Consider the following 16,181-nt stretch of genomic DNA (forward strand, 5'->3'; position numbering starts at 1 on the left):
CAGAGCAACTCAGCCCAGAGGGCATTTTCAATGCCGTGGACCAGGAGTCCTGTAGAACCCACCTCCCAACCCACACCCCAGGTCTGGGGCTCTGGGCAGACCCGCCCACGGAATAGGACCAAGAAGACCAAGTGTGCTTCTACTGCCCTGGGCAGAGATGAAATAAAGGACTTCGGTCTTTTCAGTAGATGTTCAGGCAAACTTCCCCCATCCAAAATTAACAGGGACTGGCAGCCAGCACGAAACAGACCCTTCCAAGTCTTAGTCAGAGGGGAAGAGAAAGGAGCCAACGGCTTTAGGCGAAGGGTTGGGCCTAGGAGAAGACTTAGCAAGATTCTGCAAGACAAAAAAAATGGGGTGGGGGCATGGCTAAATGAACATTATAACCTTCGCTTTGACTTCACTGAAGGGCCGACTCAAGAAGACCCCACCGGCACGCACAAAGAATGTGCATCAACAGCTAGCGCCTTTGCTAACGGTTTGAGGGTTTCTCTGTGCAGGCAGCTCTATAACTCTGCCACAGAACAAGGCACACAGGAGGCAGGAGGGTTGGCCTGGGGTCTGGATGCGCCGTGGGCTCATGTCAGCACTCCAGGAGAAACGAGCGAGCTCTCGGAAGGAGAGAGGCAAAGCCACGCTCACTTGGGCCGTGAGCATGCCACTGGGCTCAAGGCAAACGGGGAGGAAATCAAAGTGTCAGCTTGTGTTAGGAAACCGTGAGTGAGGCTTCCCAGTCCTGGCCCTGCTTCTAGAAATTAGCCAAATAAAAATGGTTGAAGTCATTTCAGTCTGCTCTTTACAACTGCTAACTAGCAGAAAAAGGCGTCCTCCTGGGAGTGTGGGCTTCATGAGGTCAGCCGCTGCGGGGGGCTCAGGAATGTCCCCTCAGCTTAGGATCTCACCTGTCCAACTTGGTGACACCGCCCAAATGGACTGACGTGGACCTGGAGAGGAGTCCCTTGATCCCCAGTCCTGCCTCTCCCGCCCCGCCGCTTCCTCCTCGGTGGGCTTAGCCAGCCCTCCCACGCCCGGACAACTGCAGCAGCTGCTCACTCACCTCCCGGCGCCCACTGGTGCCACCCCCCACCAAGCCCATTCCCCATCCTGATCGCCAGAGCTCTTAAACACAGCCATCGGATCACGCCGCGCCCCTGCCTGGAAACCTCCAACAACTACACGCGGCCATGGGAATAAAAGCCGCACTCCCCGACGTGCCTACAGGGCCCGGCACAGCCTGCCCACCCCTGCACCTCTCCAGGCTCAGCTGGCGTCACACTCCCCCACTCACAACGCCCGGCTGCCCGGGTCGCCTTTCGGTTCCTCAAACGTCCTCAGCTCACCTCCGTGCTGGGGCCCTGGCACCAGGCGGTTCCTTCTGCCTCCAACGCTCTCCCGGCAGTCCCTCGCGGCCAGCTCTTTCCCAGCGTTAGGGCTCTGCTCAAAGCCACCTCCTTGGGGAAGTCCTCCCTGACCTCCCTACCCAGGGTCACCAGATTTAACCAATAAAAACACAAGACATCCCGTTAAATTTGAATTTCAGAATGATTACTTTTTTACTACAAGTGTGTCCCAAGCTCCTTGCCATTGAAGAAACTGTTTGAGATTCGAATTTAAGTGAGCATCCCATATTCTGCCCCCCACAACTCCATATCCTTTGCTCTCTCTCTCCTATGACCTGGTTTCACTGTCTTTGCAGCATTTTCCCACATCTGAAAGTGTCCTGCTTATAAACGAGTTTGAGACTGTCCACCCTCAAGGGCAGGGATCGCATCTGCCATGTGTCCTCAGGGCCTGACATGGTACTGCACATAGTAGGTGTTCAACAAACATCTGACTGGGTGGAGCAAGGCCAAAAGAGCATGCACGGAGGCTTGGTCAAGGTCAACTTTGCACAGAGGCTGGATCTCAGCTCCTCTCTGGTCCCAGCCCAGGTGGGACTCCTCTCGGTGCTCAGCCAGTATCTACAATGTTCCCCACACCACACGTGTCAGAGAGCCAGTCGCTCTGGGAACCAGGAAATTGGGGTTTCAGGCCCAGCCCTCCACTGACGAGCTCTGTCACCTCAAGGAAGTCTGCCAACCGCACCGTGTGACTCAGCTTCCCCATCTGTAAAATGGGGGAGGGAGGAGCAGGCCATTAGTCAAGCTCCCTCCAGCTGTCAGGCCAGGAGTCCAGGAGCCCGTGGGCCAGGGGTGAGGAGAGAGATTCACCTGTGCCCGGAAGGACTCTTCTCCCAGACAAGCCACCAACATGACTCTGCCTTGCAGACCCCGTGTGAAGTAAACCGAGGTTCCAGTGTACACGTAGAAGGGCAACTGGCGTTTCCTGAGCACCTACTACGTGCCTGACACTTTCAGTTTCCTGATCTCTTTTTATTGCTAAAATGCCAACAACTCCATTTTAGAGATGGGGGAAACCGAGTCCCAAGGTACACAGTATGAGGCGGATCCAGGTTTCAGGCCACGTCTGTCGGAGAATCCAAAATCCAGCCTGCGAACTGGGAATTACACAAAGGCCTCTGGCAACAGGAACAATTTCTGATGGTGGAAACGCCTGGATCCAATGTGTTTTCTAATTAGAAAACTCATTTCTCTGTGGCCTCTTTCAACTGCATCCAAACAAAATGAACTGCAGGGTTCTCTGACTTGGAAGTCTGTTCTTAAATGCAATGGGACTCAAGTGGAGGCAAATATTTAGCTCTCTGAAAATGAGACCATTTTCTCTATCCCCAGTGGGACGTCGGAGTTGCAGTCTGGCCTGTCTTGGGAGGGAGCTTCGTGTCCTCGCCAGGCTGTGGGTAAGGGGTGGGCTCCAGCCCAGGGGGCCGATGACACAGGGGACCTGAGTCACCAAGGGCAAAGGTCCACGGAGTCTTAGTCATTCCCCGGCCCAGCCTGGAGTCTGACATTTCCCAGAGGGAAGCCCCATCCAGAGAGACTCCCATACCAGCTCTGTTGTTCCCGAGACCACCGCAGCAGGCACCGCCAGACCCAGCGAGAGAGACAGGTGGGAGGAGGTGGGGTAGCTTCTCTAAGGTGGTTCCAATTTTTCCAGGATACTAATTCATGGAAAAATACTTAATTTAGCAAAAAAAAAAAAAAAAAATTATTTTAAGCACATGCACTTATATTTATTAAACAAAGCTCAAAATACAACCTTTGGGGACCTCCAAGTAATAAAATGACTCAGATCAGGATATGATGACTCAGTGGGAAAGAGGGAATTCCACCGCCCACGCCTCCTTTCTAAAAAATCAATTTGCCCTCTCGACAGGTGATGGGAGCCTCTGCCATCAGGCTGTTCCAAGAAAATCATCCAACAAAACAAAACAAAAATTCTCTTCAAACAATTTAAGTTTCGAAGCTGAGTAATCTGACGCAGGCCGGTTTCCAACCTACGCCCCCGCGGGACACAGAGAGCCAGGGAGCTGCTTGGCCGAGGCCGGGGCCTGCATTAAGGAGGATTTACCAGCTGAAAAATTCCAAAACCCTGTGTCATGTGGAGGAACCTTCCAAAACATTGGATCCCACCCAGGCGCAGCGAGTCGCTCAAAGCCATGGCAACCCCGTTTCCGCTGCCACACCACTTTTATTTTTGTGTCCTTAGATTTTTTCCTGTTTTGCAATGTTTTGCTGGGACCCCCCGACTCCGCCTGTGGCCGGGGGCCAGGGTTCCCACTGAAGTCAGGAACAGCCTGGACTTCCCAGAGTGAACTGTGCCTGCAGGGTTACACATTTTTTAAATTTCAGACAACATATAAATGGCTTTTCAGCAATTACTGAGATTGATAAATAGGGACGATCCTAATTGTTCTGTTTGGTTTCTCTTTGTCCTCTTTGACACGACTAGCACATTATTCTAGAGCTGGTGAGAAATGCTGCCTTGGGACTCCAGCTCTGTCACCAGCCACCAGCTGTGCACTGACCTGGGGTCCACGACTTGAAGTCTATGAGCCTCAGTTCCTACACCTGTAAAATGGAGATAATGCCACCTCCCTCCCAGGGCTGGAGTGACAACTGAAGGAGATGACACATTCATTCAATAATATGAATGACAGCAAGGCATGGTGGCTCACACCTGTAACCCTAGCAGTTTGGGAAGCTGAGGTGGGAGGATCACTTGAGGCCACGAGTTCAAGACCAGCCTGGGCAACATAGTGAGACCCTCATCTCTAAAAATTAAAAAAAAAAAAAAAAAAAACCATGAATGAGCAACCTACTATGTGCCAGGGACCATTCTAGATGCCGAGGACACAGCAGCACACTGCTGTCAAGGAACTAAGAGACTAGCATGGGAGACCAGATGATAACTGAGTAAACAGACAAGATGATCTCAGGAGTGCTAAGTGCTAGCAAGAAGGCAGAGCAGGGCAATGGGACAGAGGTGACAAGGCACAGGGGAGGCGGATGGTGAAAGCGGGCCCCGCTGGGAAAGTGACTCTGAGCTGAGACTGGAATAGGAGGAGGCAGCCTGGTAAAGCAAGAACATTCTAAGAGCGAATAGCAAGAGCAAAGGTCCTGCGACAGAAGTGAGCTTGGGGTGTTCAAGGACAGAATGAAGCCAGGGGTTGCCACGGCCAAGCGAGGGCGAGGGAAGAGTCCTACAGGCTGAGATCAGAGAGGTGGGCAAGGGCCAGATCACACAGGCCCTTGCAACTCACAAAAATAAGTAAAAATAGCAATACAAATAGTATAATAATTATTATTATTACCGCTGCTATAAATAAGACGCCATTTTTCCAAAACACCGAGCTTTTCTAACTTAAGAAACACCGCGGGGCCCTCTCCTACTGTTTTTCCACCGTGCTCCAATCTGTCATCTTGCTGGAGTGGAAACTGCCAGTTCCATTTTAGTCGACGGCTATAAAAAGAACTTTGGAGCCGCTGGTGCCGATGACCAAACGCAGGCTAAGATTAGCCCAGGAGGCTGTCACCTTTCCTTAATGCAAGAAACAGCTGGGATTCCCCTTCCTTGGAAAACTTCAACTGTTCCGCCCCGCCCCGCAGCGCCCTTGCTGGCCAAACTGTCCATGGAGATGGGAACGGGGATAAGTTTTGGAAAAAAGAAGTTGAGCAACAGGGATTCCCCCTGCAGAAGGCGGCCCAGGCTGGGAGGTGAGCTCTCGGGGTCAAGAGAGGAGGACCGGCTCCCTGCAGACGCACGGCGAGCCCCCCCGGTCAGAGCTGCGAGAGCCGGGCGTCCCCTGCAGAGACCACTGCTTCTCCGGGGTGTCAGAGGCGTCTCAGATGCCCCTGCTGGTCTCTCGCCATCAGTCCAGAAACCGCATTCACCCGGGATTCTTACGTTAGGCACAAAAGGGTCAGAAATGGGTCTTCCCCGTGCCAGAGACCCACTGCCGAACTCAAGGGTCTCTGTCACCACAAAATGGTTCAAGTCCACAGCTTAGGGCCAACGGAGGGTCTTCAGGCAAATTTATATGATTCTAAGCTTTTTAAAAGTAGAACAGTTCATGGTTCAAGGTGAGGACTCTGGAGCCAGGCTGCCTGGGGTCAAATCTTATCGCTGCCCTTTACCAGCTGTGTGATCTTCATTAAGTTACTTAACCTCTCTGTGCTCAGTTTCTCATTGGTAATACTGGGAGAACAGGAGGCTACCTTGTAGGGCTGTTATGAGGAATCATATCACATGCTTAGAACAAGACCTGGCACATAGTTTTTATTATTACTTATTATTGAGTTTTTTTTAATGTCTTTAATTGTTTTGTCTTTGGTTCCATGAGATAAAATCTTACTCATCTTTGTCCTCTCACAGCCAAAATGTAATGATAATAATAATAAAAGCTAACATTTAATGAATATTTTCAATGTGCCAAGCCCTATGCAAAGAACCTAATCTATATGATCTCATTTAACCTTCTTACCTCCCAAGAGAAATAAATCATCCTCTGTATTTTACAAAAGAGAAAGTGTTGGCTCAGAGAAGTAAAGTGACTTACCCAGGACAACACAGCTATTAAATGCAGATCATGGATTAGAACCCAGGCCATCTGCCCTCAGAGGCTGTGCTTGTAACTGCTACAGCCACGGCCCCCCAGAGCTTGCCCAGCCCCGCCCAGCCCCCGGGGCAGTATGTGTCAATGAAAGGATGACTGTGGCCTGAGCAATGACAATGTTGGGACACCCAAAAACAACACGGTCGTTCAGTGAGCACTCACTATGTACTAAGTGCACACTGCTCACTTATGTGCTCAACTCTAAGACGGAAGGACTTGTTTTACAGAAAGGGAAACCAAGGCCCAGGGAGGCTGAACAACAGGACACTGCTGGATATTGTCTACGGATGAGTCTCCTGATTCTCCAAGCTTATCTGGGTGCCTGCTGGCCGTGCCGGTGTGGCTGAGACAACACACGCCAATGGCAGGCCAAGGGCCGCCCACAGCCTGTGTCCCCTGATGGGAGCTATGACTGTTACTCTTTTTAACACTCGACTGTTCAAAGTTGAAACAGGCTCTGTGTTTTCCTCCCCTCAAGAGGTGAAATTTCTTCCGAAATCAAGAGAATGAAAGCTAGACAGTAAATGCCGTTCATCTGTTCATTCCTTCAACAAATGCTTAATTGATGCCCTTGGGTGGCTTCAAAGTAATTAAGCTCCCAGAACACTTGAAAGCCGGCTGGCTCCTAACTCCATGAGGAACTTGGTGGGTTTCAGCCTCAAACCCTTCCCCAGTTCCATCAGCACCCTGCAGAGGCTCTGTCAACAAATGAGTAACAAATATCTATACCTTATCAGCCTTTTCCCCTCTGCCAGTAAGGTGCTTGGAAGCCGTTTGTTTCTTGTCAAAGTCAGCACAAGGCCAGCAGGATGGGTTCCTGCTACTGGAGGAGCATCAAAGCTGTAGAAGCTACGCTTACGTGGTCATTTACATTTCATGCCACTCCCCTGCTCAAGAACCTACTATGACTCCCTATTACCTTACCCAGAACCAGACCAAACCGAGGCCGTGTCTCTCCCTGGCACTGGGAAAATGCTCTCTTCTAGCCTCTGCATACTCATCCAAATATATTTCCCAGTGTTAACCAGCCTCCGCTCTAGCCACATCAGTTCGCTCTCTGATTTACAAGAGCCTAGCCACTTCTTGCTACACAGAGTATTTTATGCTGGCCCACCACCACCTACAAAATAAGCCTCCCCAAAAGTACATCATATACTTTTAAAAATCTATACATGCCTCTTGAATCCATGACACCACACAAAATCCTGAACCCCAGGCAACAGCAACGACAAACAGTATTAGCTAACACCTACTGAACTGCGTGCTAACTTACTGAACTGCGTGCTAACTTACTGTTATAACACTAACTTGTTGTTTTAAGTACTTAACACATACGAAGTCTTAATCTCATGACCACCCTGTGAGGTAGGACTGTCATCATCCACATCATACAGATGAAGAAACTGCAGCCCAGAAAGGTTGAAGAACCTGCCCAAGGTCACACAGCTAGAGTCGTGGTGCTGGGTTCTGAACCCAAGCAGCCTGACCCGAGAGCAGGAGCGGTCACCTAGCTGACGAAAGGATCACAGAGGACGTTCGTCACTGAGCTGCTAGGATAGCGAGCATAAGGTTGGAAGCAGCCTGGCGTCCAATACAAAGAGAATGGTTAAGTAAAGTGCGGCCAGACCGTACGATGGAATGCAATACATCGTGTAAAGTCAGGTTCTCAAAGAGCATTAAATACCTGAATGCATGATGTATTGCTATTTAAAAAACAAGATTAAAAGTATATATACAAAAATATTTCAGTATAAACAGGGACACTCAGGCAACTGAGCCCTGTGCCTGCTGGGCCGGCCCCCCAGGGCAAAGGGGGCAGAGCCCGGTCCTCCGACAGCTCCCCCTCTGCAGGGCCGCTGTGGGGGAGATGCACAGGCATCCGACAAGCACAAGCTGCACCTCCCCAGCTGAGAAACACACGCTGGGGGTTTAAGATGAGCCTGATTCTGATTCATCCTTATACTCTTCTGATCTCGCCTTGTCTTCCGCAGTAACTTCTAAACTGCAGACCAGTGGTTCTTGACCCGGGCGGTTTTGCCCCCCCCAGGGCCCATCTGGCAAAATTTGGAGACATTCTTGGTCATTATAACTTGGGTGGTGCTACGAGCATCTAAGTGGGGAGAGGGTCAGGGGTGCTGCCAAACAACCTACAGTGCACAGGGCAGCCCTCCCCGCCCCCGTAATCATCCAGGCCGAAATGTCAATAGCGCCGAGGCTGAGAACGCAGCCATGGGCTCTGCTTGCCTGGTGTAGACTCTCCATCCATCACCGCCCATCTCTCAGCCAACAATACTCCTCCACCCACTGGCACCTGGGTGGGGTGTTATTCAAACCACCCAGGGCCCCATCACTCCTTGGTCTCTCAGGCCACTGACCTCAGGTTTTTTGGCCTCTGCGGCATTTGCCTCTGGCGGCAGAGCACAGCTGGCCCCAGGGTCTGCACTCCTTGCCCCTCGCTACCCCCCCCACACCCCATACACCCCATCAAACCCTCAGTGATCAACCACGTCTGCCTTCTAAACCACTCCCCACTGCCATGGCCTTCCCTAATGTCCTGTTTTAGTTCTTTTTTGCAATGCCTTCGTCAAACCTCTTTAAAATAAATTCTGCCTCCCATCATGCTTTCAAAGTATGGGCACAGGGCCAGCCCATTCCAAAAGTCAGCTTTGTGTGAGTTGGAAAGCAGCACCCCTTCCCCAAGACACTCTGCTTCCACCTCTCAGGAGCTGTCTTAGTAACATATAGACCCATGATGTATCCAGTTCGAATGGCAGCCCTCGAAGGAGGCACCCTTGTGCAGTGCACAATCCCCACAACTGGACAACCTGCCTGTTACAGTCTCTGGATCATCCTAAGGACAATAAGCAAATAAATCAGCAAACATCAACACCCCTTAGAATTAACCTACTGAAATCATGCCTGTTAAGAAAAAAAATTAGGTCTAGCATCCAAAAATACCCCAAGTTATTTGAGTTAATTTCCTTCTAACAACACGTTTCAATACTCGCTTAACTTGGTATTTTCCGACTTCAGATCTGTATCTTTTTACCACATCCCCGCTGGAAAAAGACATTAACAGACAGGACACCAAAGAAAGAATACACACGGCCAAAAACATTAAACCTCCCATATAGCAAAGAAGTGCAAAGTACAAAGAAATACTAATCCCACAATGATATTTTTAATTTCAAAAATACCATATCTGGGATGGGGTGAAAGTGTTACCGACATGGTAGAAGTTTCAATTTATAGATTTCTCGAAGGTAATTTAGTAATGGGTATTTAAAGCCCTCAAAATGACTATACAAAATTCCACTGCTAGGAATAAACCCTAAATAAATAAAAACGATACACCGATGCATGTATAAGAAGATCAAGCAATCCTAAAAGTATAAGATGATTAATTGCAGTGCTACTTATAATAAAAATATAAGTAGCCAATGTTTATTGGCCTATGCTATACTTGGTGCTGTTACAATTACTTAACATGTATCAACTCATTTAATCTTCATGACAACCCTATGGGGTAAGAACTCTTGTTATTACTACATATATGAAAAAATCAAGACACAGAAAGGTTAGGCAATTTGCCTAAGATCACAGAGCAAGCAAGTAGCAAAATCAGGATTTGAACCCAGGATTTCCAGGGCCAGAGCTTGCATGCTTAATCCTCACACTGTTTGGCCTCCCTTCTTGTGATAGGAAAATGGTTTAAAAGTTTGTCTCTCTGTGTGAAGAAAATAATTAAAAAAAAAAAGAGTTAAGGGTGGGGGATAATCAAGACAACCTAAAATCAGTTAAAATACAGCATGGCACGTTCATGCAACGGTGAACAGCACGGCCTTTGTAATCTCTGAAGACACAGAGAGTAAAAAGAGCAGGGTATGAAACTCTGCATGGTGGGCTCTATCCCCCAAATCCACGTGGTGTAGAAGAGAGAGACGGTTCCGCACGGCCGCTGCAAACCCACTGACCTGTGGTCTTCTCGGTAAACACGACTTTGGACTCGGCCGTGAAGTTCTGCCCCGTGAGGATCATTTGCTGGCCCCCGTAGACCAGGCAGCTGTCGATGTCTTGTCTTTCCACCATGGGCAGCTCGTGGGCGGATCGCTGGGCTGAGGGCGAGAGAGAGAGAAGTCACTATGACTGTGACAAGGGGAGATGTCTGCTTGAAAGAGGTGGTCTGACTTCATGGTCATGAGATACAACCCACACGTGTCACCTGTTGTCATCAAAAAGTGGAACCATCACTCCTGACGACCAATGACCTTAAAAATGTTAATGTCCTCATAAAAGTGCCCTAAGTCATTTGAGCTAATTTCCTTCTAACAACATGCTTTTGTGTTTAAGAATCAAGAAACAGATGCCTGTTCTCCTAGGGAAGACAGGAGAATGAGAATTTGACATTTTATTTTTTATAAAAGGACTGGCAAATCCATTTTTTCCTAAGAGGTTTCCTTTGTGAAGTGTACCTTCTTCCTTACGTATTTGATGTCAGCCAAAAGCTGAGGGCATCACACAGGCCAAACTTAGCACCCGGTTCCTGGAGGGTTTAGATGTGTTCACTTTGGAATTCACTCCTGATCCTTCACAGGGTCTTGAGACAACCCTGATCGACCCCCATGACCTCATTTTCTAGAACTCTCCCTCACTCGCTCTGCTCCAGCCACGCTTCTAGAACATCCTCGCTGTCTCTCAAACACACTCAGCACACGCCTCCCTCTGAGCGTTGGCACGAGCCAGCGCCTCTCCTTGCCAGCTACCTGCACAGCTGCCTTCCTCACTTCCTGCAGTTTCTACTAGATGTCACCTCCTCTGAGAGGCCTCCTTCACCCACAGTGAAAAAACCAGTACCGGCCCTGTCTGTCTCTGTCTTCCTGTCACCTTTATCCTACTTTATTCTGCTTTGCTCTTCTCCATAGACACTTTCAGATACATGACAGGGGAGCTCTTATTGGTTCTCTTCTCTCATCTCTCCACCCGCCAGAATGCAAACCCCGGGAGGGCGGCGCTTTGCGTTGTGCACTGCTACAAGCCGGTGGCGGGAACAGCATCCAGGACTTAGAAGGAAGACTCGGCAGTGGTGGGCGGACGAGTGGATTGGACGTATCTCAATGTACCTACTTATCTACCTCTGTATCCTCCTCTGTGTCTATAAAGAATGAAAGGCAGAGGGACAGGCCGGTGCTAAACACTAAACCGGAATGCTATGCTTAAATGCTCACAGCAACCCTCAGAGGAAGGAAGTATTAAAATTATTCACATCTGACTGGGGAGAAAACTAAAGCTAAGAGAAGTCAGGTCAGCACTTGGCCAAGGGTATACGGTGAAGCTTAGATTTGAGCCTCTAGCTCCAGAGCCCAGTCCCTTAGCCAATCCAGCGGACCAGCGACTGTTCTAGAGGGTAGGCTGCAGGAAAGAAAGAAGACCCCCTCCAGCTGCCCTCCCTGGGCAGGTGACAAACGGCACAGGCGCAGCCGCAGCCGGGCCCCGCCTCCCCAGCGTCCCCAGCCTCGCCTTCCAGCGCGGGCCAAGAGGCCGGGCCCTCCCCCGTGAGTCAGTCCGAGCTCCTGGCACGCCTCCCGGAGCCCAGAGAGCCGGGCGGAGGGCCAGCCCTTTCCATGCCAGGGGCCTGCGGACCTCCTCATCCGGGAGCCGAGGCAGCAGCCGCGTGAGGCCCGAGGCCCAATCCGAACCCTTTCCTCCCGCCCTGCCTGGGCCTCCGTGTGCTGGGGCCACGTGGACGGGGAAAGGATGCACTTGGCAGCATCTCAGGAGTCTACGGAGCACCAGCCAGACGCTCGGAGACACTTCACCTTGAAAGCACAACCTAGCAACTCGCAACAATCCCCCTGACGGGCTCCCCTCCCAGCTGGGCAGGGCTCGCCCTGTTCCCAGAGACCCGCCTGCCAGCGCTGATCCGCGGGGCTGCCAGCCACAAGCGTACACTAAAAAGGCCTCTCCGCAGAAGCTGCTAATTTCTCCCACATGGGCTGGGTTATTAATCCTTTCTTTCAATATTGGAGCTTTGTGATGACTTCCTAATTGAGCTGCCACAAATGGAGATTTATTAGCAGCGAAAACAGCAGCTGCAGGTCCCGGCTTTTAAGATCTGCCTTTGATGAAGGTGAGGAGCTTCTGGGGGCTTCTGGCCCTGGGAATGGGTGGGGAGGTGGCAAGAGCCATCCCGCCCATTTTACAGGTGGAAAGCCTGAGTCATCACTACTGGCCCAGCTGGCCAAGGGCCCGCAGCCAGCAGGGCCCCGGCTGGAGGCTGGAGGCTGGCTGGGCTGGCCGCCCCGTGCACCGCTGCGCACACAACTCCTCTCTTTCCCAGAGAACCTCCCTGCTTCCCCGTTCAAAGCCTCAGTCTCCAGCAACCCACTGATTCTACCTTTGTCAGGTTTGCACTCCCTACTCTTTACCTGAAGGAAAATTTTATGTAAATGAAAATTTCAGGAGACAGAAAAGAGAGAAATCAGAGAGTCCAGCCCAGCTGCCTGCAAGCCTTTGTCCACATTGCAGTCTTAGAACTCAAAGCGTGGGCCGGGGGTGTCAGTGTCACTGGGGAGTTTGTCAGAACTGCAGCACCTCAGGCCCCGCGGCCTGCAGCTACCGAGCCCGAATCTGCAGTTTAACGAGGAATCCGGGGGATTCTGTCCTGTCAAGTTGGGGAAGCACAGCTCAGCCTTGGCTGCACACCGAGGATCAGCCGGGGAGCTAAAAAAGAGGCCGACATCCAGGTCCTAACTCTAAAGCAAGGTTTCTCAACTCCCTCGCTGCTGACAACTCCTTGTCGCGGGGGCCATCCTGTGCAGCGCACCGTTTACAGCACTCCTGGCTTCTGCCCACAAGATGCCAGGCGCACCCCATGCCCTAGTCGAGACAATGAAAATCATCTCCAGACACGGCTGGACGTCCCCTGGAGAAGAGGGTGCACGATCATCCCTGGTTGAGAAGCGCGGTTCTAGAGATATGACTTAAACGGTCTGGGAGTAAGACCCCAGTATAGTGTAGCTTTGTTTTTTTTAAAACCATCTTCAGAGAATTCCAATGGAATCAGTGGCACCATCACTGCAGCACCATGCAAGGCCCTGAGAGCCGAGGGACGAGCGTCCAGGGCTAACTGCTGCTCGGGCTCCAGGGTCAGAAAACCATAGTTTGAGTCCTGCATCTGCCACCTCCCTGCTGTGTGACCTTGGGCAAGTCACTTCACCTCTCTGAGTCACCAAGGCTTCCCCTGTAAAATCTTAATAGTACCTGCCCTCATGGGTGTACTGCAAGCAGTCCAAGAAATCCTACGTATAAACACGTGGATGTGGTCAGTATGTAGCTGGTGAAGTATCAACCCAAAGCTCCACCAGTGGACAAATGGGCAAATACACGGGGTACTCATATGGAATGTTACTCAGCCATGAAAAGGAATGAAGTGCTGATTCCGTGCCTGGAGAGGGACGAACCTTGGGAACATCATGCTAAGTGAAAGGAGCCAGATGCAAAAAGACAAATAGTATATGGTCTCATGGATATGAAACATCCAGAATAGGCAAACGCACAGAAACAGAAAGCAGACGGGCGCTTCCAGGGGCCGGGGAAGGAGATTGAGCAGTGACTGCTCATGGGTGCAGGGTTATGTTTTTACGGTGACAAAAAACTTCTGTAACTACAGGGTGGTGGCAGGTGTATAATATTGTGAAGGTACTTAATGCACTGACTTGTACACTTTAAAATGGTTACAATGACAAATTTTGTGTTGTGTGCATTTTCCCACAATAAAATATCCAATATAAGACAATACTGAGCCCACGCCTAGCACACAGTAACTGCCCAAGAAGCTACAGTGTTTACTCTCACTGACTTTCAAAATGCCACTCTTTTCCTCGCTTAGTCATTTTCAAACATTTTTCTTGTTATCTTTTTAAACCGTTAAATCACAGCCCTACAGTAGTAGCAAGGAAGACACCATGAGGCCCATCGTACAGAGAAAACAGGGGCTCAGAACGCAGATGTGGCTCTCAGACCCTCAGCGAAGGCAGCTCCTGCCCCTGGTAAAGCTGCAGTGTTGGACACTGCACTGGGAGATCCATGTAAGAGTTTTCACAGCTCTGAGCCTCAGTTTTCCATCTGTAAAATGGGGCTAACGGTCTCACTTCACAGGTTGTTGTGAGGATTAGATGGGTGAGTTCACGAAAAGCACATTCGGCTCAATAAATATTGGTCAGCAAGGTTAACAACACTAAAAGCCTCAGCTTGTTGAGGAATTGCCACGTGCCAGCCACAGGATCAACACTGTTGTCTTACAATAGACCTTTGACCAAACGTGAGCAGACCACATCTGCACGCTTACACAGACCGCCTCCGCCGTCACGGCTGTCCTTGGTGGACCCCGACGGCCAGCATCTCTCAAGGTGTGGCTCCCAGGGCACCTGCAGGGAATCCTCTGGTTGGGGGAGGGCTTAACAGGAATGCAGAAGCCCAGGCCACACCCCCACCCCAGAGCCCCAGTCTATTAGGCAGAGGCCAGATTTGCATTTTAACAATCTTTCCAGGTGACTTGTTACACACACTTGTTTCAGAGCCAAGTTCCACACTGAAGAGGCCACCTGAGGACAGGGGAAGTCCTCCAGAGCAGGCCCCAGTCCTCAGAGGAGCAGCAAACGGAATCCAATTAGCTCCTGAAAGAGGAACTGAGGTGGCAAACAGCAGCCCACATCACCCCAGGCTCCGGTTCTCTGCTGCTCTCTGATGCGACCTCAGTCACCTATGGCTGCTAATTGGGGTGACTCCTCCAGGGCCAGCGGGGGGGCTCTCAGGAAGCCCAGGGGGCCTCCCAGGCCGAGACCCACCAACACCCGTTGGGCTTTGCATTCATTTCAAGATTGCAGACAAAATCCCAAACCCACAGCTGCAGTTTTCTAACCAAACCAGGGGCCTCTGTTTTAAAGCCATTCTGGAGGGCCTGAGTCTGGCCTGGGGGTGACGCCTTGACCTCTGCTCCAGCTTAAGCTCCAAGACGGCCCCTGCAACGCGATTCCCCCTCCTGCCCCCGGATTCTGGCACGTCATAAAGTGGCCCGGGGCTTCTGTATTTTTACGAGCTCTGAATCAACAGGGCGCTGTTGGTTTAACCAGTTTGGGTGTTTACTTTCACCAGCACCGGTGCTGATGTGCCGCAGAGCAGGGGCCTCTGCAAAGGCTCAGGGAGGGAAATTCACACCAGCACGGGGTCCCCCAGGTTAGCCTGAGCAGGCCTGGAAATGGGATTGTACTGCCTGGCCGCGACTGGCCCTGTTGTAGAATTGGGTGGCCAAGAAGGACGATCTCTACTGAGCGCGTCAGGAGAGAGGCAGGAGAGGCCAGAGGGAATTCATCTCTGCGGAAGGGGCAGGTTCTGTCGACAGCAGGGAACAACTACAGATGCCACAGAGAGCGTGGGTCCCAGGCACGTCGCGTACACGTTTCTGTTTATGTCATAAAACACCCACATCGTGAGGCGATTTAGGGCCGCGGGTAAAAGTAAGGATGCTGCAGGGTGACTGCCCGAGTTCAAAGCCCAGCTCGGTGACAGCTTTGGGAGTTGGGGCAAGTCGCTTAATCTCTTTGCCTCCATTTTCTCATCTATAAAATGGGGATAATGGTGGCCCCAGCCTCACTGGGCTGTTTGCAGATTAAATGAGCTACTGCAGGGATGTGCGAGGCACCTCGTCCCGACTCGATGAGTGCTAGTTATGTTTATTGTTCAACTCCGCGAGACCACAAAGCAAGAATCACTCGCGCAGTGGAGCTGAGCCTCCCAGGGAGAAGGGCTATGCCCGAGAGTTCACAGCTGAGTAAGCGGACTGGCAGGATCTGGACCCAGACTGTGGGACTCCACTACCGCAAGGACCCCGTAGGAAAGCCACCGGGCGTCCTCGGCAGGAGGAGCCCTCTGTCCTCCCATCGGTCTAGGTGCTCCAGCTGCTGCACACACGCTCTCCTCATCTCTACGGCAGGTCTGGCCCAGCCGGGCCGGCGTGGACTAGAACAGGCGCTGACTCACGTGGCGCCTGGGAGAGGCAGGCAGGGCCAGCAGACAGGCCCCTCGGCTTCCACTCGGGCCCTGCCTGGGTCTCCCCTGGGAAGTGGGAAGGTGGCACGGCGGGACCCAGTTCTCCCTCAGCGTGGGCCCC

At 51.3% G+C, this 16,181-nt stretch overlaps 1 protein-coding gene across 1 annotated transcript in view; it reads right to left on the reverse strand.

Annotated features, from left to right (window-relative positions):
• NFATC2 (nuclear factor of activated T cells 2) overlaps positions 1–16,181 on the reverse strand; it is a 143,496-nt gene that overhangs the window by 58,680 nt on the left and 68,635 nt on the right. Inside the window, exon 6 of the mRNA XM_069495783.1 lies at positions 9,988–10,128. Within this exon, the coding sequence (XP_069351884.1) occupies positions 9,988–10,128 (141 nt within the window). The remainder of the gene's footprint in view (positions 1–9,987; positions 10,129–16,181) is intronic.

This window comes from Eulemur rufifrons, chromosome 20, assembly GCF_041146395.1.
Source record: "Eulemur rufifrons isolate Redbay chromosome 20, OSU_ERuf_1, whole genome shotgun sequence".
NCBI classification, from domain to species: domain Eukaryota; kingdom Metazoa; phylum Chordata; class Mammalia; order Primates; family Lemuridae; genus Eulemur; species Eulemur rufifrons.